This window comes from Silene latifolia, chromosome 11 (genome assembly GCF_048544455.1).
Source record: "Silene latifolia isolate original U9 population chromosome 11, ASM4854445v1, whole genome shotgun sequence".
Classification (NCBI taxonomy): Eukaryota; Viridiplantae; Streptophyta; class Magnoliopsida; order Caryophyllales; family Caryophyllaceae; genus Silene; species Silene latifolia.
In genome coordinates, this window is record NC_133536.1 from 3,253,018 (window position 1) to 3,279,142 (window position 26,125).

General features: G+C 40.4%; 2 protein-coding genes across 2 annotated transcripts; both read right to left on the bottom strand.

Annotated features, from left to right (window-relative positions):
* Window positions 1-12,867: 12,867 nt before the first annotated feature.
* Window positions 12,868-14,576, bottom strand: LOC141610653 (uncharacterized). The gene has a single exon (XM_074428849.1). The coding sequence runs from the start codon at window positions 14,465-14,467 to the stop codon at window positions 13,151-13,153; it is 1,317 nt and encodes a 438-aa protein (XP_074284950.1). The 5' UTR covers window positions 14,468-14,576; the 3' UTR covers window positions 12,868-13,150.
* An 8,559-nt stretch (window positions 14,577-23,135) lies between these two features.
* On the bottom strand, window positions 23,136-25,689 carry LOC141610654 (tyrosine decarboxylase-like). The gene is made up of 2 exons (XM_074428851.1): window positions 24,782-25,689; window positions 23,136-24,069 (listed from the first exon to the last, which is right to left on the bottom strand). The coding sequence occupies exons 1-2, from the start codon at window positions 25,595-25,597 to the stop codon at window positions 23,359-23,361; spliced, it is 1,527 nt and encodes a 508-aa protein (XP_074284952.1). The 5' UTR covers window positions 25,598-25,689; the 3' UTR covers window positions 23,136-23,358.
* Window positions 25,690-26,125: the final 436 nt, after the last annotated feature.

Consider the following 26,125-nt stretch of genomic DNA (forward strand, 5'->3'; position numbering starts at 1 on the left):
ACCACCAACGGAAAACATTTGGGGGTGCGGTGTGCGGATACCAAAGATTCGCGAAACTCGGATTATCGTGAAAAATGTGTTAAAGCTCGTTATTGGAGGCTGAAATCGAACAGGTTGATTCCTGACATGAGCTCGGACGCGTAATTGAAAAACAGGGAGAAAAAGAAACTGGGTCCGGTACGACCTTCCGAACGGCTGAAATTGAAGTGTAATACACGGTTTTTCGGGATTCCGGGGTCACGGAACAAAATTCTACGGAAATCACATAGAAAGTTCCACGGGTCAGATAAAGCGGCCACGCAAAGTTTGAGCACTAACGGAAGACATTTGGGGTGCCGGTGTGCCAAAAACCAGCATTCGCCGAAAATCGGATTATCGTGAAAAATGCGTTAAAGCTGATTATTTGAGACTGAAATCGAACAGGTTCATTCCTGAAATGAGCTCGGACGCGTGATTGAAAAACAGGGAGAAAAAAAAATAGGGTTCAGTACGACCTTCCGAACGGCTAAAATTGAAGTGTATAAGACACGGTTTTTCGGGATTCCGGGGTCCCGGATAAAAATTCTCCGGAAATCATATAGAAAGTTTCTCGGGTCAGATAAAGCGGCCACGCAAAGTTTGAGCACCAACGGAAGACATTTGGGGGTGCCGGTGTGCCACAAACCAGCATTCGCCGAAATTCGGATTATCATGAAAAATGTGTAAAACCTCGTTATTTGAGGCTGAAATCGAACAGGTTGATTCCTGAAATGAGCTCGGACGCGTGATTGAAAAACAGGGAGAAAAAGAAACTGGGTCCGGTACGACCTTCCGAACGGCTGAAATTGAAGTGTATAATACACGGTTTTTGGGGATACCGGGGTCACGGAATAAAATTCTCCGGAAATCACATAGAAAGTTCCTCGGGTCAGATAAAGCGGTCACGGAAAGTTTGAGCACCAACGGAAGACATTTGGGAGTGCCGGTGTGCCATAAACTAGCATTCGCCGAAACTCGGATTATCGTGAAAAATGTGTTAAAGCTCGTTATTTGAGGCTGAAATCGAACAGGTTGATTCCTGAAATGAGCTCGAACGCGTGATTGAAAAACAGGGAGAAAAAGAATCTGGGTCCGGTACGACCTTCCGAACGGCTGAAATTGAAGTGTATAATGCACGGTTTTTCGGGATTCCGGGGTCACGGAACAAAATTCTCCGGAAATCACATAGAAAGTTCCTCAGGTCAGATAAAGCGGCCACGCAAAGTTTGAATACCAACGGAAGACATTTGGGGGTGCCGGTGTGCCAAAAACCAGCATTCGCCGAAACTCGGATTATCGTGAAAAATGTGTTAAAGCTCATTATTTGAGGCTGAAATCGAACAGGTTGATTTCTGAAATGAGCTCGGACGCGTGATTGAAAAACAGGGAGAAAAAGAAACTGGGTCCGATACGACCTTCCGAACGGCTGAAATTGAAGTGTATAATACACTGTTTTTCGGGATTCCGGATTCACGGAACAAAATTCTCCGGAAATCACATAGAAAGTTCATCTGGTCAGATAAAGCGGCCACGCAAAGTTTGAGCACTAACGGAAGACATTTGGGGGTGCCGGTGTGCCAAAAACCAGCATTCGCCGAAAATCGGATTATCGTGAAAAATGTGTTAAAGCTCATTATTTGAGACTGTAATCGAACAGGTTGATTCCTGAAATGAGCTCAGACGCGTGATTGAAAAACAGGGAGAAAAAGAAACAGGGTTCGGTAAGACCTTCCGAACGGCTAAAATTGAAGTGTATAAGACACGGTTTTTCGGGATTCCGGGGTCCCGGATAAAAATTCTCCGGAAATCACATAGAAAGTTCCTCGGGTCAGATAAAGCGGCCACGCAAAGTTTGAGCACCAACGGAAGACATTTGGGGGTGCCGGTGTGCCACAAACCAGCATTCGCCGAAACTCGGATTATCGTGAAAAATGTGTTAAAGCTCATTATTTGAAACTGTAATCGAACAGGTTGATTCCTGAAATGAGCTCGGACGCGTGATTGAAAAACAGGTAGAAAATGAAACATGGTCCGGTACGACCTTACGAACGGCTGAAATTGAAGTGTATAAGACACGGTTTTTCGGGATTCCGGGGTCCCGGATAAAAATTCTCCGGAAATCACATAGAAAGTTCCTCGGGTCAGATAAAGCGGCCACGCAAAGTTTGAGCACCAACGGAAGACATTTGGGGGTGCCGGTGTGCCAAAAACCAACATTCGCCGAAATTCGGATTATCGTGAAAAATGTGTTAAAGCTCGTTATTTGAGGCTGAAATCGAACAGGTTGAATCCTGAAATAAGATCGGACGCGTGATTGAAAAACAGGTAGAAAAAGAAACATGGTCCGGTACGACCTTCCGAACGGCTGAAATTGAAGTGTATAAGACACGGTTTTTCGGGATTCCGGGGTCCCGGATAAAAATTCTCCGGAAATCACATAGAAAGTTCCTCGGGTCAGATAAAGCGGCCACGCAATGTTTGAGCACCAACGGAAGACATTTGGAGGTGCCGGTGTGCCACAAACCAGCATTCGCCGAGACTCGGATTATCTTGAAAAATGTGTAAAAGCTCGTTATTTGAGGCTGAAATCGAACAGGTTGATTCCTGAAATGAGCTCGGACGTGTGATTGAAAAATAGGGAGAAAAAGAAACGGGGTCCAGTACGACCTTCCGAACGGCTGAAATTGAAGTGTATAATACACGGTTTTTCGGGATTCCGGGGTCCCTGAACAAAATTCTCCGGAAATCACATAGAAAGTTCATCGGGTCAGATAAAGCGGCCACGCAAAGTTTGAGCACCAATGGAAGACATTTGGAGGTGCCAATGTGCCACAAACCAGCATTCGCCGAAACTCGGATTATCGTGAAAAATGTGTTAAAGCTCGTTATTTGAGGCTGAAATCGAACAGGTTTGATGGGGCATATTCTTCACCCGCTGACCGAGTCAACATATTGAGCAAGGTCAAAGATCAAGAGACAGCAAGTCAACATGTTAGACCGCCTAACCGACGCAGCCTGTCGGCCGGTCACTTTAGGTCTCTACTGGCAACCGCCGGTAGGGAGACATATCCGCGTACTCATATCCAAGACCCCTCGGCACGGAGTCAATAGGGCCCGCCGGCCTGCCATGGGTCCCTCGGCCGAGGGTAGAACAGACTTTCCACCTGCTACGCCACTTGGCCCACTTGGCCACTACGTGACAAAAGGTGAAGGTCTATAAATACTCCTCAACCCTCATTGAGGAAAGGATCCACATTCTAACCTAAAACTCACTATTCATCTGGTATAAACCCTTTTATCTCTCTACAACATACTTTGTCAAGTAACACACAACTTAATCCCTTTAAGTTCACTGACTTGAGCGTCGGAGTGAGTACGCTCGATGCAAAGCCGAGCCCTCAGTTCGTTCATTGTTTCAGGAGAGACCGAGAGGGGAAAGACATCCATTCACCAAGCTTGCGTGGTAAACGATACTGCTCTGGAATTACACCCGGAACAAGGTTGATTCCTGAAATCGAACAGGTTGATTCCTAAAATGAGCTCGGACGCGTGATTGAAAAACAGGGAGAAAAAGAAACAGGGTCCGGTACGACCTTCCGAACGACTGAAATTGAAGTGTATAATACATAGTTTTTCGGGATTCAGAGGTCCCGGAACAAAATTCTACGGAAGTCACATAGAAAGTTCCTCGGGTCCGATAAAGCGGTCACGCAAAGTTTGAGCACCAACAGAAGACATTTGGGGGTGCCGGTGTGCCAAAAACCAGCATTCGCCGAAACTCGGATTATCGTGAAAAATGTGTTAAAGCTTGTTATTTGAGGCTGAAATCGGATAGGTTAATTCCTGAAATGAGCTCGGACGCGTGATTGAAAAACAGGTAGAAAAAAAAACATGGTCCGGTACGACCTTCCGAACGGCTGAAATTGAAGTGTATAATACACAGTTTTTCGGGATTCCGAGGTCCCGGAACAAAATTTTCCGGAAATCACATAGAAAGTTCCTCGGGTCAGATAAAGCGGCCACGCAAAGTTTGAGCACCAACGGAAGACATTTGGGGGTGCCGGTGTGCCACAAACCAGCATTCGCCGAAACTCGGATTATCGTGAAAAATGTGTTAAAGCTCGTTATTTGAGGCTGAAATCGAACAGGTTGATTCCTAAAATGATCTCAGACGCGTGATTTAAAAACAGGGAGAAAAAGAAACAGGATCCGGTACGACCTTCCGAACGACTGAAATTGAAGTGTATAATACACAGTTTTTCGGGATTTCGGGGTCCCGGAACAAAATTCTCCGGAAATCACATAGAAAGTTCCTAGGGTCAAATAAAGCGGCCACGCAAAGTTTGAACACCAACGGAAGACATTTGGGTGTGCCGGTGTGTCAAAAACCAGCATTCGCCGAAACTCGTATTATCGAGAAAATTGTGTTAAAGCTCGTTATTTGAGGCTGAAATCGAACAGGTTAATTCTTGAAATGAGCTCGGACGCGTGATAGAAAAACAAGGAGAAAAAGAAATAGGGTCCGGTACTATCTTCCAAACGGTTGAAATTGAAGTGTATAATACACGGTTTTTCGGGATTCCGGGGTCCCGGAACAAAATTCTCCGGAAATCACATAGAAAGTTCCTAGGGTCAAATAAAGCGGCCACGCAAAGTTTGAACACCAACGGAAGACATTTAGGGGTGCCGGTGTGTCAAAAACCAGTATTCGCCGAAACTCGGATTATCGTGAAAAATGTGTTAAATCTCGTTATTTGAGGCTGAAATCGAACAGGTTGATTCCTGAAATGAGCTCGGACGCGTGATTGAAAAACAGTGAGAAAAAGAAATAGGGTCCGGTACGACCTTCCGAACGGCTGAAACTGAAGTGTATAATACACGGTTTTTCGGGATTCCTGGGTCCCGGAACAAAATTCTCCGGAAATCACATAGAAAGTTCCTCGGGTCGATAAAGCGGCCACGCAAAGTTTGAGCACCAACGGAAGACATTTGGGGGTGCCGGTGTGCACAAACCAGCATTCGCCGAAACTCGGATTATCGTGAAAAATGTGTTAAATCTCGTTATTTGAGGCTGAAATCGAACAGGTTGATTCCTGAAATCGAACAGGTTGATTCCTAAAATGATCTCGGACGCGTTATTGAAAAACAGGGAGAAAAAGAAACAGGGTCCGGTACGACCTTCCGAACGACTGAAATTGAAGTGTATAATACACAGTTTTTCGGGATTTCGGGGTCCCGAAACAAAATTCTCCGGAAATCACATAGAAAGTTCCTCGGGTCCGATAAAGCGGTCACGCAAAGTTTGAGCACCAACAGAAGACATTTGGGGGTGCCGGTGTGCGAAAAACCAGCATTCGCCGAAACTCGGATTATCGTGAAAAATGTGTTAAAGCTCGTTATTTGAGGCTGAAATCGAATAGGTTGATTCCTGAAATGAGCTTGGACGCGTGATTGAAAAACAGGTAGAAAAAAAAAACATGGTCCGGTACGACCTTCCGAACGGCTGGAATTGAAGTGTATAAGACACGATTTTTCAGGATTCCGGGGTCTCGGATAAAAATTCTCCGGAAATCACATAGAATGTTCCTCGGGTTAGATAAAGCGGCCACGCAAAGTTTGAGCACCAACGGAAGACATTTGGGGGTGCCGGTGTGCCAAAAACCAGCATTCGCCGAAATTCGGATTATCGTGAAAAATGTTTAAAGCTCGTTATTTGAGGCTGAAATCGAACAGGTTAGATCCTGAAATGAGCTCGGACGCGTGATTAAAAAAACAGGTAGAAAAAGAAACATGGTCCGGTACGATCTTCCGAACTGCTGAAATTGAAGTGTATAAGACACGGTTTTTCGGGGTTCCGGGGTCCCGGATAAAAATTCTCCGGAAATCAAATAGAAAGTTCCTCGGGTCAGATAAAGCGGCCACGCAATGTTTGAGCACCAACGGAAGACATTTGGGGGTGCCGGTGTGCCACAAACCAGCATTCGCCGAAACTCAGATTATCGTGAAAAATGTGTTAAAGCTCGTTATTTGAGGCTGAAATCGAACATGTTGATTCCTGATATCGAACAGGTTGAATCATAAAATGAGCTCGGACGCGTGATTGAAAAACAGAGAGAAAAAGAAACAGGGTCAGGTACGACCTTCCGAACGGCTGAAATTGAAGTGTATAATACACAGTTTTTCGGGATTCCGGGGTCCCGGAACAAAATTTTCCGGAAATCACATAGAAAGTTTCTTTGGTCATATAAAGCGGTCACACAAAGTTTGAACACCAACGGAAGACATTTGGGGTGCCGGTGTGCCACAAACCAGCATTCACCGAAACTCGGATTATCGTGAAAAATGTGTTAAAGCTCGTTATTTAAGGCTGAAATCGAACAGGTTGATTCCTGAAATGAGCTCGGACGTGTGATTGAAAAATAGGGAGAAAAAGAAACGGGGTCCAGTACGACCTTCCGAACGGCTGAAATTGAAGTGTATAATACACGGTTTTTCGGGATTCCGGGGTCCCGGAACAAAATTCTCCGGAAATCACATAGAAAGTTCATCGGGTCAGATAAAGCGGCCACGCAAAGTTTGAGCACTAATGGAAGACATTTGGGGGTGCCGGTGTGCCACAAACCAGCATTCGCCGAAACTCGCATTATCGAGAAAAATGTGTTAAAGCTCGTTATTTGAGGCTGAAATCGAACAGGTTGATTCTTGAAATGAGCTCGGACGCGTGATTGAAAAACAAGGAGAAAAAGAAACAGGGTCCTGTACGACCTTCCGAACGGTTGAAATTGAAGTGTATAATACACGGTTTTTCGGAATTTCGGGGTCCCGGAACAAAATTCTCCGGAAATCACATAGAAAGTTCCTAGGGTCAAATAAAGCGGCCACGCAAAGTTTGAACACCAACAGAAGACATTTGGGGGTGCCAGTGTGTCAAAAACCAGCATTCGCCGAGACTCGGATTATCGTGAAAAATGTGTTAAATCTCGTTATTTGAGGCTGAAGTCGAACAGGTTGATTCCTGAAATGAGCTCGGATGCGTGATTGAAAAACAGTGAGAAAAATAAACAGGGACCGGTACGACCTTCCGAACGGCTGAAACTGAAGTATATAATACACGGTTTTTCGGGATTCCGGGGTCCCGGAACAAAATTCTACGGAAATCACATAGAAAGTTCCTCGGGTCAGATAAAGCGGCCACGCAAAGTTTGAGCACCAACGGAAGATATTTGGGGGTGCCGGTGTGCCACAAACCAGAATTCGCCGAAACTCGGATTATCGTGAAAAATGTGTTAAAGCTCGTTATTTGAAGCTGAAATTGAACAGGTTGATTTCTGAAATCGAACAGGTTGATTCCTAAAATGACCTCGGACGCGTGATTGAAAAACAGGGAGAAAAATAAACAGGGTCCGGTACGACCTTCCGAACGACTGAAATTGAAGTGTATAATACACAGTTTTTCGGGATTCCGGGGTCCCGGAACAAAATTCTCCGGAAATCACATAGAAAGTTCCTCGGGTCCGATAAAGCGGCCACGCAAAGTTTGAGCACCAACAGAAGACATTTGGGGGTGCCTGTGTGCCAAAAACCAGCATTCCCCGAAACTCGGATTATCGTGAAAAATGTGTTAAAGCTCGTTATTTGAGGCTGAAATCGAACAGGTTGATTCCTGAAATGAGCTCGGACGTGTGATTGAAAAACAGGGAGAAAAGGAAACACGGTCCGGTACGACCTTCCGAACGGCTGAAATTGAAGTGTATAATACACGGTTTTTCGGGATTCCGGGGTCCCAGAACAAAATTCTCCGGAAATCACATAGAAAGTTCCTCGGGTCAGATAAAGCGGCCACGCAAAAGTTTGAGGACCGACGGAAGACATTTGGGGGTGCCGGTGTGCCACAAACCAGCATTCGCCGAAACTCGGATTATCCTGAAAAATGTGTTAAAGCTCGTTATTTGAGGCTGAAATCGAACAGGTTGATTCCTGAGATCGAACAGGTTGATTACTAAAATGAGCTCGGACGCGTGATTGAAAAATAGGGAGAAAAAGAAACAGGGTCCGGTACGACCTTCGAACGGCTGAAATTGAAGCGTATAAGACACGGTTTTTCGGGATTTCGGGGTCCCTGAACAAAATTCTCCGGAAATCACATAGAAAGTTCCCCTGGTCAGATAAAGCGGCCACACAAAGTTTGAGCAATAACGGAAGACATTTGGGGGTGCCGGTGTGCCACAAACCAGCATTCGCCGAAACTCGGATTATCGTGAAAAATGTTTTTAAGCTCGTTATTTGAGGCTGAAATCAAACAGGTTGATTCCTGAAATGAGCTCGGACGCGTGATTGAAAAACAGGGAGAAAAAGAAACAGGGTCCGGTACGACCTTCCGAACGGCTGAAATAGAAGTGTATAATACAAGGTTTTTCGGGATTCCGGGGCCCCGGAACAAAATTCTCCGGAAATCACATAGAAAGTTTCTCGGGTCAGATAAAGCGGCCACGCAATGTTTGAGCACCAACGGAAGACATTTGGGGGGTACCGGTGTGCTACAAACCAGCATTCGCCGAAACTCGGATTATCGTGAAAAATGTGTTAAAACTCGTTATTTGAGGTTGAAATCGAACATGTTGATTCCTGAAATGAGCTCGGACGCGTGATTGAAAAACAGATAGAAAAAGAAACGGGTACGGTACGTCCTTCCGAACGGCTGAAATTGAAGTGTATAATACACGGTTTTTCGGGATTCCGGGGTCCCGGAACTAAATTCTCCGGAAATCACATAGAAAGTTCATCGGGTCAGATAAAGCGGCCACGCAAAGTTTGATCACCAACGGAAGACATTTGGGGGTTCCGCTGTGCCACAAACCAGCAATTGCCGAAACTCGGATTATCGTGAAAAATGTGTTAAAGCTCGTTATTTAAGGCTGAAATCGAACAGTTTGATTCCTGAAATCAAACAGGTTGATTCCTGAAATCGAACAGGTTGATTCCTGAAATGAGCTCGGACGTCTGATTGAAAAACAGGGAGAAAAAAAAACAGGGTCCGGTACGACCTTCGAACGACTGAAATTGAAGTGTATAAGACACGGTTTTTCGGGATTCCGGGGTCCCGGAACAAAATTCTCCGGAAATCACATAGAAAGTTCCTCGGGTCAGATAAAGCGGCCACGCAAAGTTTGAGCACCAACGGAAGACATTTAAGGGTACCGGTGTTCCACAAACCAGCATTCGCCGAAACTCGGATTATCGTGAAAAATGTGTTAAAGCTCGTTATTTGAGGTTGAAATCGAACATGTTGATTTCTGAAATGAGCTCGGACGCGTGATTGAAAAACATGGAGAAAAAGAAACAGGGTCCGGTATGACCTTCCGAACGGCTGAAATTGAAGTGTATGATACACGGTTTTTCGGGATTCCGGAGTCCCGAGACCCCTTCAAGAACTACTATATTTGACTTCAACCCTGAATAACAGGTATTAATTAGGTTTTCACAATTATTCGATTTTTGCCAACGCATTTTTATTGCATACCGTCACCCTTAAATATCTTCTTTTGTTCCGCAAAATATGTGTGATTGCTTTATGTAACCCGAGAAGTCGTTTGTGTGATTTACGGACGTTTTTGTTTAGGCACTGGAATCTAGAAAACCGTGTACTATACACTTCAATTTGACCTGTTCGTCGATTTTTGCCGAGGCTGGTTTTCGCATACTAGCACCCTAAAGCTCTATTGTATCCCAAAATTTCTTCAGCTGCTTTATCTGACCCAAGGAACCGTACATATGATTTACAAACGATTTTGTTCCGGAACCCTAAAATCCCAAAAACTGCGTATTATACACTTCAATTTGACCATTCGGGAGGTTGTATCGGGCAACGTTTCTTATTCGAACGTTTTTTTTACCACTTGTCCTACCCGCTTCATGAGTTACCTTATTCGACTTCAGCAATAAAAAAACAACTATTAATCAAGTTTTCACGACCCTCCGATTTTCGCCTTGGGTGGTTTATCGCATACCGCCATACCGGCAGCCTTAAATACTTACTTTCGATCCTTAAAATTTGTGTGATCGCTTTATCTGACCGGAGGAACTATCGGCACCCTAAAGTAATTTGAGCTGTTCGGGAGGTCGTAGCAGGTCACGTTTCTTTTTCTCTACATTTTTCTACCACTTGTTCGGGGGCCCTTCAACAGTTACCATATTCGACTTCGGCCCCAAATAACAGATATTACTCAAGTTTTCACAATTACCCGATTTTCGTCCACGTTGGTTTATCGCATACCGTCACCCTTAAATATCTCCTATTGTTTCTCAAAATTTTTGTGGCTACTTTTTGTGACCCGAGAAGTCGTCTGTGTAATTTGTGTACGTTTTTGTGTAGTTTGTGTACGTTTTTGTTGCGATATCCTGGAATCCGAAAAATCGTGTATTATACACTTCCATTTGAGCTGTTCGGGAGGTTGTACCAAGTCACTTTTTTTTCTCTCGATTTTTCTGCCACTTCCCCGGGAACCCTTCAACAATTACTATATTCGACTTTAGGCCCAAATAACAGCTATTAGTCAAGCTTTCACAATTATTCGATTTTCTTCCACATAAGTTTATCGCATATCGTCACCCTTAAATATCTTCTGTTGTTTCTCAAAAATTGTGTGGCTGCTTTATGTGGTCCGAGGAGTTGTCTGTGTGATTTACGGACGTTTGTATTCCAGGAGGTCGTATTGGACTATCGGGACAACGTTTCTTATTCTCCTGGTTTTTATACTACTTATCTGGGGCCGCTTCAATAATTATTTTATTCGACTTCAGCTCCAAAAAAGCAAGTATTAATCTAGTTTTTACGATTATCTGATTTTTGCCTTGACCGGTTTATCGCATACCCGCAACCTTAAATATCTTCTTTTGTTCCTCAAAATTTGTGTGACCGCTTAGTGCTCGGAGGAATTGTCCGTGTAATTTATGGATGTTTTTGTTTTGGAACCCTCGAATCCGAATACTATATATTATATACTTCAATTTAAGCCGTTCAGGAAGTCGTATCGGGTCACGGTTTTTTTTCTCCCGGTTCTATACCACGTGTCCGGGGCCGCTTCCATAGTTTCTCCATTCGATTTCAGCCCTAAATAACGAGTTTTCACAATTTTCAGATTTTCAACTAGGATGGTTTTTCTTATACCGGGACCCTTAAAATCATCTAGTGTTCCTTATTGTTTAATCTTATTTCATTTCTTATTTGACCCGTGTAATCACCGTGTGATTTACAAATATTTTTGTTCCAGTACCATGGAATCTAGAAACCGTGTATAACTTAATTGACTCAATGTTAAATACTCCCTCCCAAGTCCCCTCCACTCCAATGGTTGTAGAGAAATCAGCAACTGTTACCTTTGGAGTTGATGTGAGGGAATATATTTTCTTTACTAAATTTAACTGTTACGAAACTCAAATTTTAATAGTACAGGTATTTTATGGACGGTTTACAAAATTTATAGGTACCATTGATGTTTTAAAAAGACGAGGGTACCACATAGAAATCAAAAAAATACAAGGGTACCATGTGATAAATATCTCAGAAGAAGAATGTAAGCGGTGAGGTGAGATTTTAATAGAGTCTGATTTCGGATGGGAAGAGGTGAGATACATGCAACTATATATAGCAGGTTCAAATCTTCCATTTCCAGTATCGTACGACTTACCGCCTTCGTCATATCCGGAAAAGAAAAATAAACAAGAAAAAAACGACAGTCAAACCGGCACAAAAAACAGCAGCTGAGAACCCGAGACATCTTCCCGTCAATACGGGAGTGCGATAATATATCGAAGCAACTAATTTTACACAAATTCTCATTGAAGACATGACATATCCGTCACAAGCTGAAGACGGATACCATTTTACCTCACAATGTACCCACTTTTTCTCTCTCTGCAACACTATTCATGTGGTCCCCTTTCTCCACTAACCCATTTTGTTACCATTTTCTCTCACAAAATATCCGTCACAAATGGTAACCCGTCACAAGGGAGACCAATTGCTAATTTTACTAGGCAGCCAAATTACCAAAGAGAAACATACCATCTACACAAGATTCCTGTCCAACAAGTTGAAACATATATACGCCCCGTGTTCACAAGAGCAATACATCTCTTGCGGACTCGACCCCCGCAATCCTGCAAACAATGGGTTACACAACAGCCGTCCCCGAGCACTGCTTCAGGAAAAAGTAATGCAGAGTTCGATTTTCTCAGACGTTTCCTCATAATAACTCAACACATTCAATTTTAAATGGTGGAAGATACAAACGTAGGAAGTTGAATACCCAGTATATGCCTGCGGTTCAGCAGGACTACAGTGATGTTATACAGTGTTACAGTCCGCTTCTGATGTGCGGAGCATCATGCATACATAACCTATCTTTCTCACAATTCATCGTAACAAATTCCAAAATCAGTCATCAACAAGGGTACCTCAGACTGCTTTCTTATCGTTCATATGCTAGATTTCACTTAAAACTCAGACTCGGGTTTTAACTGCATCAGATTCGGTTAGGAAGAACCGAGGAGGTGTGATCCATGCAACTATAGGTAGCAAGTTCAAATCCTCCCTTTTCCTTGTATTGTACGGCCTAGTAGCTAGTACCTCATCATCCCCGAAAGAAAAAAAAAAGACTGTCTAACCCGCACAAAGAACAGTAGCAGAGACAGTGAGACATCTGCCCGTCAATACTAGAATGCATAACCTGTCTCAATCAGTTATCAGTAAGAGTAACTGAGACTGCATCTCAGTCATTCAGATAGTAGATTTCACAAAGTAACATCAACAGTTAATTAAATCAAGATAATGCTCAAACAAAGAACAAGTAATTAAAATCGCAACATTTTATACCACAAAGATTCAGCCACATAAGGCAAACGAAACGAGTTTGATTACACCGCAAATAGTATGGCATTGCAAAATTGGACAACAATCTAATCCAACAGCAAAACAAAACACAAGCCATATACTATAACCAATCATATCAACAAAAGATACTCCCTTTGTTCCACATGTCCCCATCAAAATTCCCAAAACGACACCGCTTAAGCAGAAAGTCAATTAAGCACCATATAAAAAGAACAAAGGAGTACTAAAACCGACATCACCCTAAGATTTAAACGATTTCATAGCATTAGCAGCATACCAACTAGCTTGCTCCTGAATCACAGCACTCCTACTAATAAAAGCATTCATCTCAGAAATACGAACATTCTGCCACTTCCTATCCCAGTCCTCCAAAACCGAAGCATCAACCATACCCAAACAACTCATCAACTCATGCACAACCGGCGCCTTAGGAGCACAATTACCCTCAAACGACTTCATCAAATTCGGATACAATTCCGCAAAACCCTTCTCCCCACCACTCCCCTCACCTTCAACCTTTCCCACCTTCACTTTCTTCACCTCATCCACCTCCATTGCATGACTCACTTCCGAAATTTTCGGCTTTTTAGCACTCCTACCACCACCACCACCCCTAACCACATTACCAACATTCTCATTATCTGAAGCCGGAAGCGCAACCACACCAATGGTAGCAACAGAATTCCCACTCTTAGCATTGGAACTACTGCTCTTAACTTTATAACTAACATTAGCAGCATTCTCTCCATCGTTTTCGCCCCAAATTATTTCGCTTAACTTATAAGCCTCAAGATCATGGGGATTAGAGAATTCAACAGGCTTACCTTTACTCGATTTCCCTACATTAGTCATATACTTTTTCTTCAATCTCCTAACTTTATCAACAACTTGGGATTTCGTAAATTTCCCATTACTAATCTTAAACTTAACAAAATTATAAAACTCATCAGAATTCGAATGCGGGTCTTTACCATTCCCCTTTCTAAAATCAATCATACCTTGCAAAACCGCAATTTCGTCTTCATAACTCCAAACCCTAGCAAAAAGGGCTTTCTTTTCGCCGCCATCTTCATCATCTTCACCACCACCATTGCTTAGCTTTGGCGACGGTTTCACCGCCTTCGCCGCTTTCTTCAATTTCTCCTCCACCACCGACGTCGTTTTAGCTACATTCTTAACTTTCGGCAAAGGCGATTCCTTCGCGATTGGCTTGGCAATGTAATTGGTTTCGGGTTCGGGTTCGGATTCCGAATCCGACCCAGATTCCGCTTCGGGTTTTGAAACCTTGGTAGTATAATTATTAGTTGATTTCTTCATCAAATCCGCATTGGTTTCTTCTTCTTCTTCCTCTTCTTCCTCTTCCTCTACTTCTTCCTCTACTTCTTCTTCAACTTCTTCTTCTTCCTCCTCTTCCTCTTCTTCTTCTTCATCAGATTGAGTTTTTTTAGGGTTTTGAATTGAGGCTTGTTCTTCTTGTTCTTCTTCTTCCTCCTCTTCTTCTTCAGAGGATTCGGGGGAAGGTGGGTCGTCGTAAGGGCGCGATCGTTTCGACGACATTGTTAATCGATTAGGGTTTGTGTTGAATTAGGGTTTGATTGAGGCGAATGGTGGAATTAAGAAGGGGGAAGAGGGATTTATAAGAACTAGGGTTTATGGAAAGGGGGGAAATTTGGGGGAGGTTTATAGAAAGAGGGGTTCTTGGGAAGGGCCGTTCGGCCCACATATTTGATCCGGTTGGTCCGGTATGGTGTTCATCCTATATTCGCGGTATGGGTCGGTTATTATTTATTTTATCTTGTAAAACACTGGGTTGTTTGGTTGCCTTTTAAAATCACGGGAATTGAAAAATCATGGAAAATGGCTAAATGGAGCCTTGTTTGGTTGCCCAATTCATGGGAAGTAGAACTTCCAATGGAACTCCAATTCCTAGATAATATAGGATGTCACTTATCAACCCCTCTTAGGCAAGTGGGAATTCTCACATGAATTGAACTTCCCACATTCAACCAAACAACATTTAACCAATTCACGTGATTTTCAAGTTCATATGAATTTAATCTTCCCGAGAATTTTATCTTCCTATGGCGAACCAAACGAGTCATGTATTTAATAGAAGTTGCCTCGACAAGTTTGTCGACTCCCAAACAACACCGGAGTCCAAAGTTGTATTATCACTATGCGCACTTTGACAACCACTAAGAGGGCACTTGCGAGGTGCTGCTGATGTTGGTAATTGAAATTACTAAAGGCTTGTTCAATGGTGTTCCAACCATGAACCTAATAAAACGTGGTGTTAAATAAGGTGTTGAACAAGAGTAGGCAAGTCGAAACTCCGACGAGCAAGTTCCCTAGTCAAGTATTTAAGAAGATGGAGGTATTTATAAATGACAACTAACATGTTCCCTTCACCCTCTTATCTACGTAATTTCTAGTTTATTTCATTTTAGGGCTTGTTTGGTTGTCCATTAAAATCATGGATTTTAAACTTCCTAGGAAGTGTAAAACCATGATGTTGTTTGATTGCCAAAATCATGGGAAGTAGAACTTCCCACATGAATCTACTTCCTCCATTATGTGGGAAGTCACTCATCAAGCCCCCCCTTGGTCATTGGAACTTCCCACATGAATTAACTTCCCACATGCAAACCAAACACTTTTTGGGAATTCACATGAATTGGAAATTCATGTGAACTTGAAGTTCCCGGGAACTTTAGTTCCCTTATGTCAACCAAACAAGTCTTTATAGTTCTTCGTTTCGAATTACTCATTCATAATCACGATTTTTACGACCTTAACTCTAAATTCAACCTTACCCAATTTTTAACTTCTAATTATTAAAGAAAACAACCCATATTCTTAGTATTTTTCTTTGGTGTAGCAAAAGTGGTCATCAAACAAGGCTGGATTTGATCAGACCGACCTTTATAAAGTTTATATCGACCCATGGCTATTGGCTAGGTTGGGCCGATCCAAACCAACTTTTTTCTTTTTGCTCTTTTTAGCAGCAAGGCATAACAAATTGGGGAAGTTACACCCCATAACCGGCCTAGTTCTGAGACCAGGCCGAGCCACACATGCCATGAAAAGTCGACCAACCCGCCCAAATGACCACCTCTATTTTGTGATAATATAATACTATCATGCTTGTCTAGTTGTCTTGAAATCACCACCCCTTCCTTCACTAGTTACCTCTATCCCAATTTAATTGGTGTCACATGCCACTAATTACTAACCCTTTTACAACTCTTACAAACTTACAATTTACAACGTCCAAACACACAACCACCAAATGCACTCATCTCATTTCACTCACTTTCCTTGGATTCCTTTCTCTCTTAATCATCATTGAATCAATACAAACACAAAACACAATTTTTTTTTATTTTTTAGTTCAATTCATATTCATATATTTCTAGTATATGACCCATTTAAAGATCAGAAAATGTGTTATATTGGCAAAGCAACCAAGATCTTCATCTTCATCGTCGTCGTCCTCGTCATCACCGGCATTGTATTGGGCTTCACTCTTATCAAACACCATAACACCAAATCCCAAAAATGTGCTTCGGATGACTCCTCCTCCTCCTCATGTGGTTCGGACAACTTCCCAGACCAAAACCCGAACCTAAACCCCACCCCATTTCCTACCACAACCCCAACTCCGAACCTACCACCGCCACCACCAAGCTCATCCATACCTTATCCGAACCTACCACCACCGAGCCAGGATTCATCTCCGCCGCCTCCGAACCTAGTACCGAACCAATTTCCTCCGCCACCGCCAATACCGCCGTCCGAACCGGTTTTGCCACCGCCACCGCCAATCGTAAGTCCGCCATCGCCAGTACCTCCAACTGCAGGAACAGCAGCTAATCCACCAATTGTAAGTCCGCCGAGTACGCCAGCTGGGTCCACACCGGTCCCACCTACGCCGCCAGCGGGGTCCACTCCGGGTCCAGTTGCTGCATTGATATAAGATTGCCTTCTGCTTTTTTGCTGTAGCGGAACCAGGATTTACAGTCAGAACTCAAAAGACGGAGTGTCTCGAGATTCTGAAATGCTCCTAGGGAGTTTTGAAAGATGATGGAATTGATCAGTGATTAATGCAGCATTGCAGCTTCATTATTTTACGAGATTTAATTGGTTAGTTACAGGCGGTTGTGTTTGGAAACTCGGAATTGGTTAATTTATTTTTTCTGAGTGTAATTGGCAATTGCCAGGTCTCGAGTTCGTTTTTATGTGTTCAACCAACTGATGAAACTTGAAAGTCGATTATTACGAGGAGTCGAGGACTACTTTTGTCACCTTTTTTTTTTTTTTTTTTTTTTTCACGTTTGCCTTTACATTCTGTTATGCAGGTGAACAGGTCTATTGTATAATCTGCAGTGTCACTTGATTATTGTAGACTTGTAGTTGGGCCCACAGGCCCGCTTCTTACTGCTATTTTACCATGTAAAGCTGACAAGTCTGTCCTGATACGAGTGACCCGAGAATGTTGCGAACCGAAACCGATCTGAGCTGTAACTCGGTACGGTCTGATGATCAGTGACGCAAACTCGAACCCGACACAACCAATATAAGTCCAATTAAATTGATGTCCTGACAATTATAAATAAGCTTAATATTGATCAAATGAATGTGATTTAGGCTCTGTTCTTTTGGACTTAAAGTCACTTAATTTAAGTTCACTTCAGATCCTATAAGTTGATTCGATTGATTGAATCCTATTAGTTGATTGATTCGAGATCATATAAGTTGATTGATTCGAGATCTTATAAGTTGATTCGAGATCCTATAAGTTGATTCGAGATCCTATACCTCACTTAATTTAAGTTCACTTGAGATCCTATAAGTTGATTGATTTAGTTCGAGATCCTATAAGTTGATTCGAGATCCTATAAGTTGATTCGATTGAGATTCTATAAGTTGATTGATTTGAGATAATATAAGTTGATTCAATTGAGATCCTATAAGTTGATTGATTCGAGATCAGATTAGTTTCAGTCCAAAAGATCATGGCCTTAGTGTTTAGTTTGATACCTTTTGACTTATTCACTTTGTTCTAGTGAATAGTGTACATTTGTTTTATTTTGTGAGAGAAAAATAAAGAAAGTGTAAATTATTAATTAGGACGGAGGGAGTAACATTAAAGTAACTAAACCAAATAGTTGAAAAGTAAAATTAATGGTTAGAAATTGAAGTAGTACGATAAAGTAACCGAACCTGATTCGACCCGATCTGATACATCATTTGTCTCAAAATTGTGCGGCCCGATAACGACTTGATTTGATGTGTAGGCTGACTCGATATGACCCATCCCAACCCAAATCTGGCCTAGTTAACCCGATTTTCACCTCTAATCATGGGAAGCCATAATAAAGTAATACACTCTTTACAACATTTGCTTTTGACACGACTATTACGAGTTGTGAAAGGGAAGTGGGCTCCCTGGTATCGTTGTGGTGCAGCAGGCTAGTCCACATTGTTGAAAAGTGGATATTCTCACTAGTATATGATTGGCCAAAAGCCCATGATCAAAATTCTCATCCCTTTTGAACCACCTTTTATCCAAGACAAAGTTTAGACGGACCGTGTTAGAGGTGATTAAGAGCGGACTTGGACCGATACAGATGGGCCTAAACTTTAAAAAAACTTCTAGTGGACCTAAATTTGTTGCCCATATCTATTATAATGGGTCTAGTTTGATTGTTCATACCCGCCCATTCAAATAGGCAGGCCTACTCGTGGGCTCTTGGGCTCAAGCTATAACAAAATAGGTTTATGATTTTTTTTTCACAAAATTTCACTTTAGACCGACACTATTCGTCTAAAATTGTAGATGAGTCAAATATGTGACCACTCACATGATAAGACAAATAACAAGTGGGCTTAGGGATGACAACTGTGGCCCAAACCGAACCCGAATCGAACTGAAGGAGAAAATTCGATCCAAACCCACCCTTTTAAAAATTCATAATCGATCCACTACTTAAAAACCTATATCCAAATCCACTATTAGAAAACCCGGACTCTATCCAAACCGATCCAATCAAATATTTTTCAAAATTTAGGCTTTATTAAGCTAGAAATTTGGATTTTTTTTCATATAAAATAAATTTTTTATATAATAAATCAAGTTTCGAATTGGATTTGTGGATCGGGTATGGATTTTGGGTGGTATGGATTTTAAAATTTTGGATATGGATCGAGTTTGGATATAGATCGGTTATATCACATAAGTAAGTGGATCGGGTTAGAATTTTGCAAAACCCGATCCAACCCGAACCATTGACATCCTTAAGTGGGCTGGTGGAGGTTACTATTCATGCAAAAATGAGATTATTTGACCCGCCTACATCTTTAGACGGATATACCCGTCTACAATGAGACTAATTGATTTTTTTTGGGGGCTCAACTTCGTTTGCTTAAATTTATCTAAGAAAATTGGAAAATATTTTTTAAAGCAGGTCGGCCCATGAACATTTCTCTTAGTCCATACCCGTCCATTAATTATAGCGGGCCTATTTTCGTTATCCGTTACCCGATAATTTAATATATTTGTATATCCAAGCCTGCTTAAATAGCGTGCCAAGCGGGTCGGCCTGCACTTTATCAGCTCTCAGGGTGACCCCAGGACCTAGGTGATACCGAGTCTCGGTATCAACCTGTCACATGCCCTTACGAAAGATCTTATGTAAAGGTATGTGAGTAAACGTGAGCAAATTTAGGTCCGGACCAGAAAAATGGACCGGACCGGACCATTTGGTTTGGACCAAACCCGGACCGAATTATTTTGGTCCGATCCTTGGTCCTCATTTTCTAAAATTTCAGTCTTTGGCCCGGTCTGATCCAAGACCGATAAATTTAGGTCCTGACCGAATGGACCAAATATCCTGTTTGTAAAGACTAATCATTAAAATATTATGAATTAAATTAACATTTTATCTTCAAAAGACATTATAAATTAGTATTGTCAATGATTTTCATACAAAAAGTCGTCTAATTATTTTAATGCATTTTATTTAGCGGAATAAAAATATAAGTATCATATATGAAATTGTGAAAAAACAGAGCCACTAATTTGCCAAACATTTTTTATATAATCAGTTACCTTTTCGGCTCCTAATTTTCAGTTACCTTATAAGCTATCTTTTCTGGTTTCAGTTAACTTTTCAGTTTTCTGGTACCTTTTCAGTTAGTTTTACCAAACAAAGCCATTGTATATTTTCTAACATCATAATGGACCAATTCAATTTTCATAAAATAACTTAATTAAATATTATTATAATACTTATTTATTAATTTTATAAAATATTTTATATTCTTTACACGTTTTTTAAAACTCCTACCTTTTCTAAAAAATTTCCCGCAACAGTGTCGATTGATACATCCAATTTGGAGATATACAAGCTGTAAGAATCTAATAATAATTTAATCTAATCATTATTATGAATAACTGGTGTACTCTAATCACTGTGAAGAATGTAAATCATGCAAATCTGTTAATCTGTTATTGAGGTCCTACTATTATTAACCCTATTATTAGATGCATCTAATTTAGACGATATTGTATGTTTCTAACATTATTATATTTCTCACATTTCAACAAAAAAAAAAAAAAAATTATTATATTTACTTATTTAGTTATTTACCATGTGGCTCTCTCAACACCAAAAAAAATTAAAACTTAAACTTTATACAATAGGAGGAGAAAGTCACATAATCATGGCTTCTGCTACCTTAAAAGTATATATTAAATTATTCTTATATTTATACGAGTAATAAATTGTCTAACACTTGTAAAATTATCAAAAAAAAAAAAAAATCGCTATTACAATTATTTTTGTATAAAAGTTGCATGGTTATTTGTTTACCCTTTTCATTATTCGTCTAAATAATGATATTTCATTTTTTGCACCCCCAACAATGAATTCCTACAATCCCCACTGTCTCTATTATGATCATTTGTTTTCCCTTTTTATTTTTGCGCGTCTCATTCATTTATATATCTTTTATATTAGTCATGCTTTCAATCTGTAATTTGATCTTCCATATATGTTATTATTCACTTGACATCCAATAACAATAATTACAAATGATCTTTCTCTCTCTTATAAAATAACGGTAAATACATAATTGAAATGAAAAGAGTATATTGTTAAACAATAAGTCTCTCTTGTAACAGGTCAAATATTATCCACATAGGAAGATAAGACAAAAGTAAGAATGCCTAGGAAATCACAAATGACTTATTTTTATAATTTTATTCATCCAAATGAGTTTTTTTTATTTGACCCGTCACAAATTTATGACGGATGTTACTCGTCACAAACTCTAGTTTGTGATTGTTAAATTAGTAATTTGCCATAAATGACAAAGATATTTCATTCTTAATTCTTAGAAAAGCACCACACTAATCTAGCACACACTAAACATGGCATAATATGCAACGACATAATGTGGGTAGCATTGATTATTGTAGCCCTTTGACATTGACATCGATCTCCATCAACACACCCTATACATGAGGTATATGAGATTATAAGGTGGTTAGCCCTTTGATGAGGCGGAAATTGATTTCTGTTTCCCTAAAGAGATCAGGAGGTCCATACCTTGTTCAATGGACGATATTTGTTTTAGTGACTGACCCAAGATTTTAAACATCCATACCTTATTCAATGGACCATATTTGTTCTAGTGACAGACACAAGATTTTAAACATCGTACGATGAAATCTGAGAGCATTTTATAGCGTTGATGGAAATGAACGTTTAATTCCTTTTAGGAAATGAAGATGATTTATTTTGTTTTGAAACGGCCTATTAATGTTCATTCCTAGAATAAAAGTGTTAATAAAGTTACCTAATCAATTTGCATTGGTGTTGTAGTATAAAATTGTTCTATAAAATTATTATATTTATCATTACATGAAAATGTATAACGGAGTTCTATTTGTTACTATTTGGTTGTTTCTAAATTACCTTACAATATTCCATTTGCATTTTATCAAAGCCATTCATTTACCAATTTGACCCACTTTCATCATTATATATATATGTGTTTTATTGTTTACATTTATTTTTTTTAAACCGTACAACTTCCATATTTTAATTTGGAAAGTAGTTGTTGACTAGAGGAAGTAACACATAGTTATGAGGTTGTTGTTCGCCATAAAACGATTTATTTGAGATTGGGTGTTGTTTTTTCACACACGGACTTTACTCTTTCACATATATTTTTTCACAAAGTTTCTATACTATACCCTTTTCCTAAATTAAATAAATTAGTCTCGTTCAAAAAAATCTAAACAAATTAAAACTAAATTGCTCTAAAAACTTGACCATGGATTACAATTTTTCAACTCTCAACCAGTGAAGTAATTATTTTGTCTAGCAATTAAAAAATAATTTTTTATTAATTATTTTGAATCATAATTAGGGTTTATCTTCAAGTTTTTCAATTAGGTTACAAGAAGAAGGCATGGTGATTTAATTGTTGGGGCGATGGTGGTCGGATCGGAGCAGAGAGGCTATGGTGGTCGGCCCAGGGAGAGGGAGTGCGGGGAAGGGAGCGATTGAAGGAGGATGCCAGGAGTCGGCATGTGGTCGGGTGGTGGTGGCGGCAGAAAACCGAGGGGAGGGCACGTGGGGTGGAGAGTGCGGGGGGAGAGGGAAGGTCGGCTGGCCGGGGTAAGTCTTCCGGAGTGAGTGTTGCCGGCGATTGGACTGACCAGAGATGAGTGTCAGTCATTAGTGGTGAAGGGAGATTAGGGGAGACATAGGAAATTGGGCAAGGGATGATAAAATGACAAAGGTAATATTATAAATAACGTATGTGAAAGAGTAAATTTAGTATGTGAAAAAATAATACATATTTTGTATATTCAATTTACGTTCATCACCCATCACCCATCACCCATGCATGAGGTACAAGTTAAACAAATAAAAGTGCTCCATCTATATTTACCAATTCTGTCATTTATTAGTTACCTATTTCATTTTTCGGTGTTTCATTTATTTGTTTATTTCTAATTTTGGAATGTTTTTCCTGAATTATTTGATCACTCACCTCATCTTGATTCACTTATCATCCAACAATTATATCTACAAATAATTCCCTTCTACTCTTCTCTGAATCTTTGTGTCATAATTAGAGGTAAACAAATTAGTAAGACAAAGAAAGTAACATAAAAACAGTATAATTAATAATGCTCAGATTCGGAATGTGACAACATGAATTTTGACATATTTATTCGGAGAAATTAACAATAAAATTGACATGGACTCGATTATTACGATTTACGAATACACGTTGACAATAAAATTGCAAATAATATGACGTAGGAGGAAGAAAAAGGAAAAAATAATTAAAAGAAATGCATCAAAATATACATTGACACATTTTAAAATGACATGTTACGTACATTCTTGGGTTCCGTACGTATTAAGTCATGTTCTACGAGCCAAAACAACGTTTGCATGCTCTTGAACGATCCTCCATGCAGACGTAACATGGTGAGTCTCCGTTAATGTCGCACCAACCGCAAACCTAATCAAGAAAATTCCGCCAACAATGCTATGAGTCATATACACACGACCACACGAGTTAACAGAGTCGAGTAACTCAGCATTCACTTGGTTCAGCGTCTCTGGCTCGACTGGCTCTCGGCCTGGGCCCTTATTGAGGGCTCTGGCTGAGAGCCTGAAGCAGACCAGGGCAAACTTTCTGGGAACAACAATTTCAAATCTTGGATCTGCCACGACCAGATCCTCAAAATGGATAGCCATACTGATATGGCTCCTAAGGAAATCGCGGAGATAAGTGACACCGTAGCTTCGAATCACGATCCACATTTTGAGGGATCGGAAACGACGACTCAGGGTGATTTGCCAGTCTTTGTAGTCCACAACTTGTTGAGAATCGGTTGCGTGGTTGTTAAGGTACTCAGGGTTTGTAGAGAGACACTTGATAAGTGCACTTGGGTGTTGCACCCACAGGCAACAACAATCAAGTGTGGTTAGGAACCACTTGTGTGCATTGAAGCTGAAGGAATCGGCGTGCTCTACGCCGTCTATGTTGTGTCGGAGCTCTGGGCATATGCATGCATTTCCACCATAAGCTGCGTCTACGTGGACCCATATGTCATATTCCTTGGCAACCTGGAATAAGATTAAATTCGTAATTAAGGTATAGAACTATCGATTGAACGTAATTAAGCGTATAATCATTTATTTATACCTCAATTAAACCTTTTAAACTTGTAATTAAAATGTTTATTAGTAATTTTTTTCATTTCTAATTCAATATTAAGAAGTACCGAGTACTTGCCATGTTCCTATGTAGTATGTACACTGTAATCCGTAGTAGAGGGTATTATATTCAAACTGAAATATATTACAATAATAATATAATACTTGTACATAAAATTTGTACGATCTTTCATAATCGGTTTCCTACTTTTATATTTGGTTTTAGTAAACATTTTTCGTTAAGTCTTTCCACCTTGTATCTTATTTACTCAGTGCGCACCGCTACCAAGAAAAAAAAAGAACTTGATGCATTTAAAAAAAGTATTAAAAAAAGTATTTTATATAGTTTACATTTACTTTGTTTTGTTTAAAAAAAGTATTTCATCCGTCTCATCCTCCCAGTTAATAGTTTACATTTACTTTATTTTGTTTAAAAAAAGTATTTCATCCGTCTCATCCTTCCCGTTAAGGAAAAAGTTTACATTTACTTTGTTTTTTTTCTTGCAAAACAAAACCAGCATAAACTACTAGTATTCACCGACAAATATAATTCTGAGTATTAAAAACGTGCAAAATAGTACAAATTCAATTCAAATTAAACATCAAGCACTATATATGTTACCTGACAAAGAGGACGAAGTTGGTCCACAGCAGCAGTTGAAGTTGTCCCAACGGTTGCACAAAGAAAGAACGGTATCAACCCGTCTTCAACGTCATGTCGTATGGCGGCTCTAAGATCGTGAGCGCTTAACGCGAACGCATGAGCTCTTGACGTAGTCACAGCTCGAAAATTCTTAGGTGAAATACCCGCTATTTTAGCTGACTTAAAAAGCGAACAATGTGTTTGATCCGACCCATAAACCACCAATTTATTAATATTATCAGCTCCGATCTTGTCTAGTACACGGTCTCTGGCGGCGGCAATGGTGGTTAATAGGGCTTCACATGTGGTCCCCATCATAACACCACCGCCATGACCTTGTTTTGTAAAACAAGTTGGTAAACTTAACATTTTTGCTAGCCATTCCATAACTATCGTCTCCAGCTCTGTTGCAGCTGGAGACGATATCCAATTAAATCCCACCACATTAAAACCAGCAGCTAGGGTTTCACCTAGCAACCCAGCAGTGCTACCACTGCTGGGATAATATGCAAAGTAATTAGGGCTTTGCCAATGTGTTATCCCCGGTACAATGTCATTTTGTACATCCTTGAGGATGGTTTCCATTGACTCAGGGTCATATGGGGCGGATGTGGGTATGAGTTTTTTGAGGTAACCCGGCTCCATTTGACTTCGGACCGGGTATTTTTGAACGGTTTTGAAGTATTCAGTGAGGAAATCAATGACCATGTAGCCTTGTTTTCGGAATTCTTCCGGGTCTAGGGGATTTTTTAGTAATGGTGTTGATTCAAGGTTGTTAATGTCTAGTAAACCCATTTTTGAGGGAAAAAAATGTGAAAATGGTAAGAAGAAATATTTATTTCTTAATTGGTAGAGAGAAATGTGTATGAGGAGAATGATGTGAGAAAATATTAAGAGTACTTTCTATTTATATAGAGTTGTGGCCGGTGCAGCAGGCTAGTCAAATATTTATTTCTTATTTTAATTGTTAAAAATTGGATATTCTCACTATATATGATTGGTCAAGAGCCCATGATCAAAATTCTCATCCCTTTTGACCATCTTTTATCCATGACAAAGTTTAGACGGACCGTGTTCGGGACTTAGAGGTGATCAAGAGCGGGTTTGGGCCGATATAAATGGGCCCAAACTTACAAGAATTGTTTGGTAGACCTAAATTTGTTGCTCGTGTTCTTTATAGCGGGCCTAGTTTGATTGTCCATATCCGCCCATTAAAATTGGCGGGCCTATCCATGGGCTCGTGGGCTCAAGCTATAACAAAATTCACAAAATCTCACTTTAGACGAACACTATCCGTCTAAAGTTGTAGATGGGTCAAATATG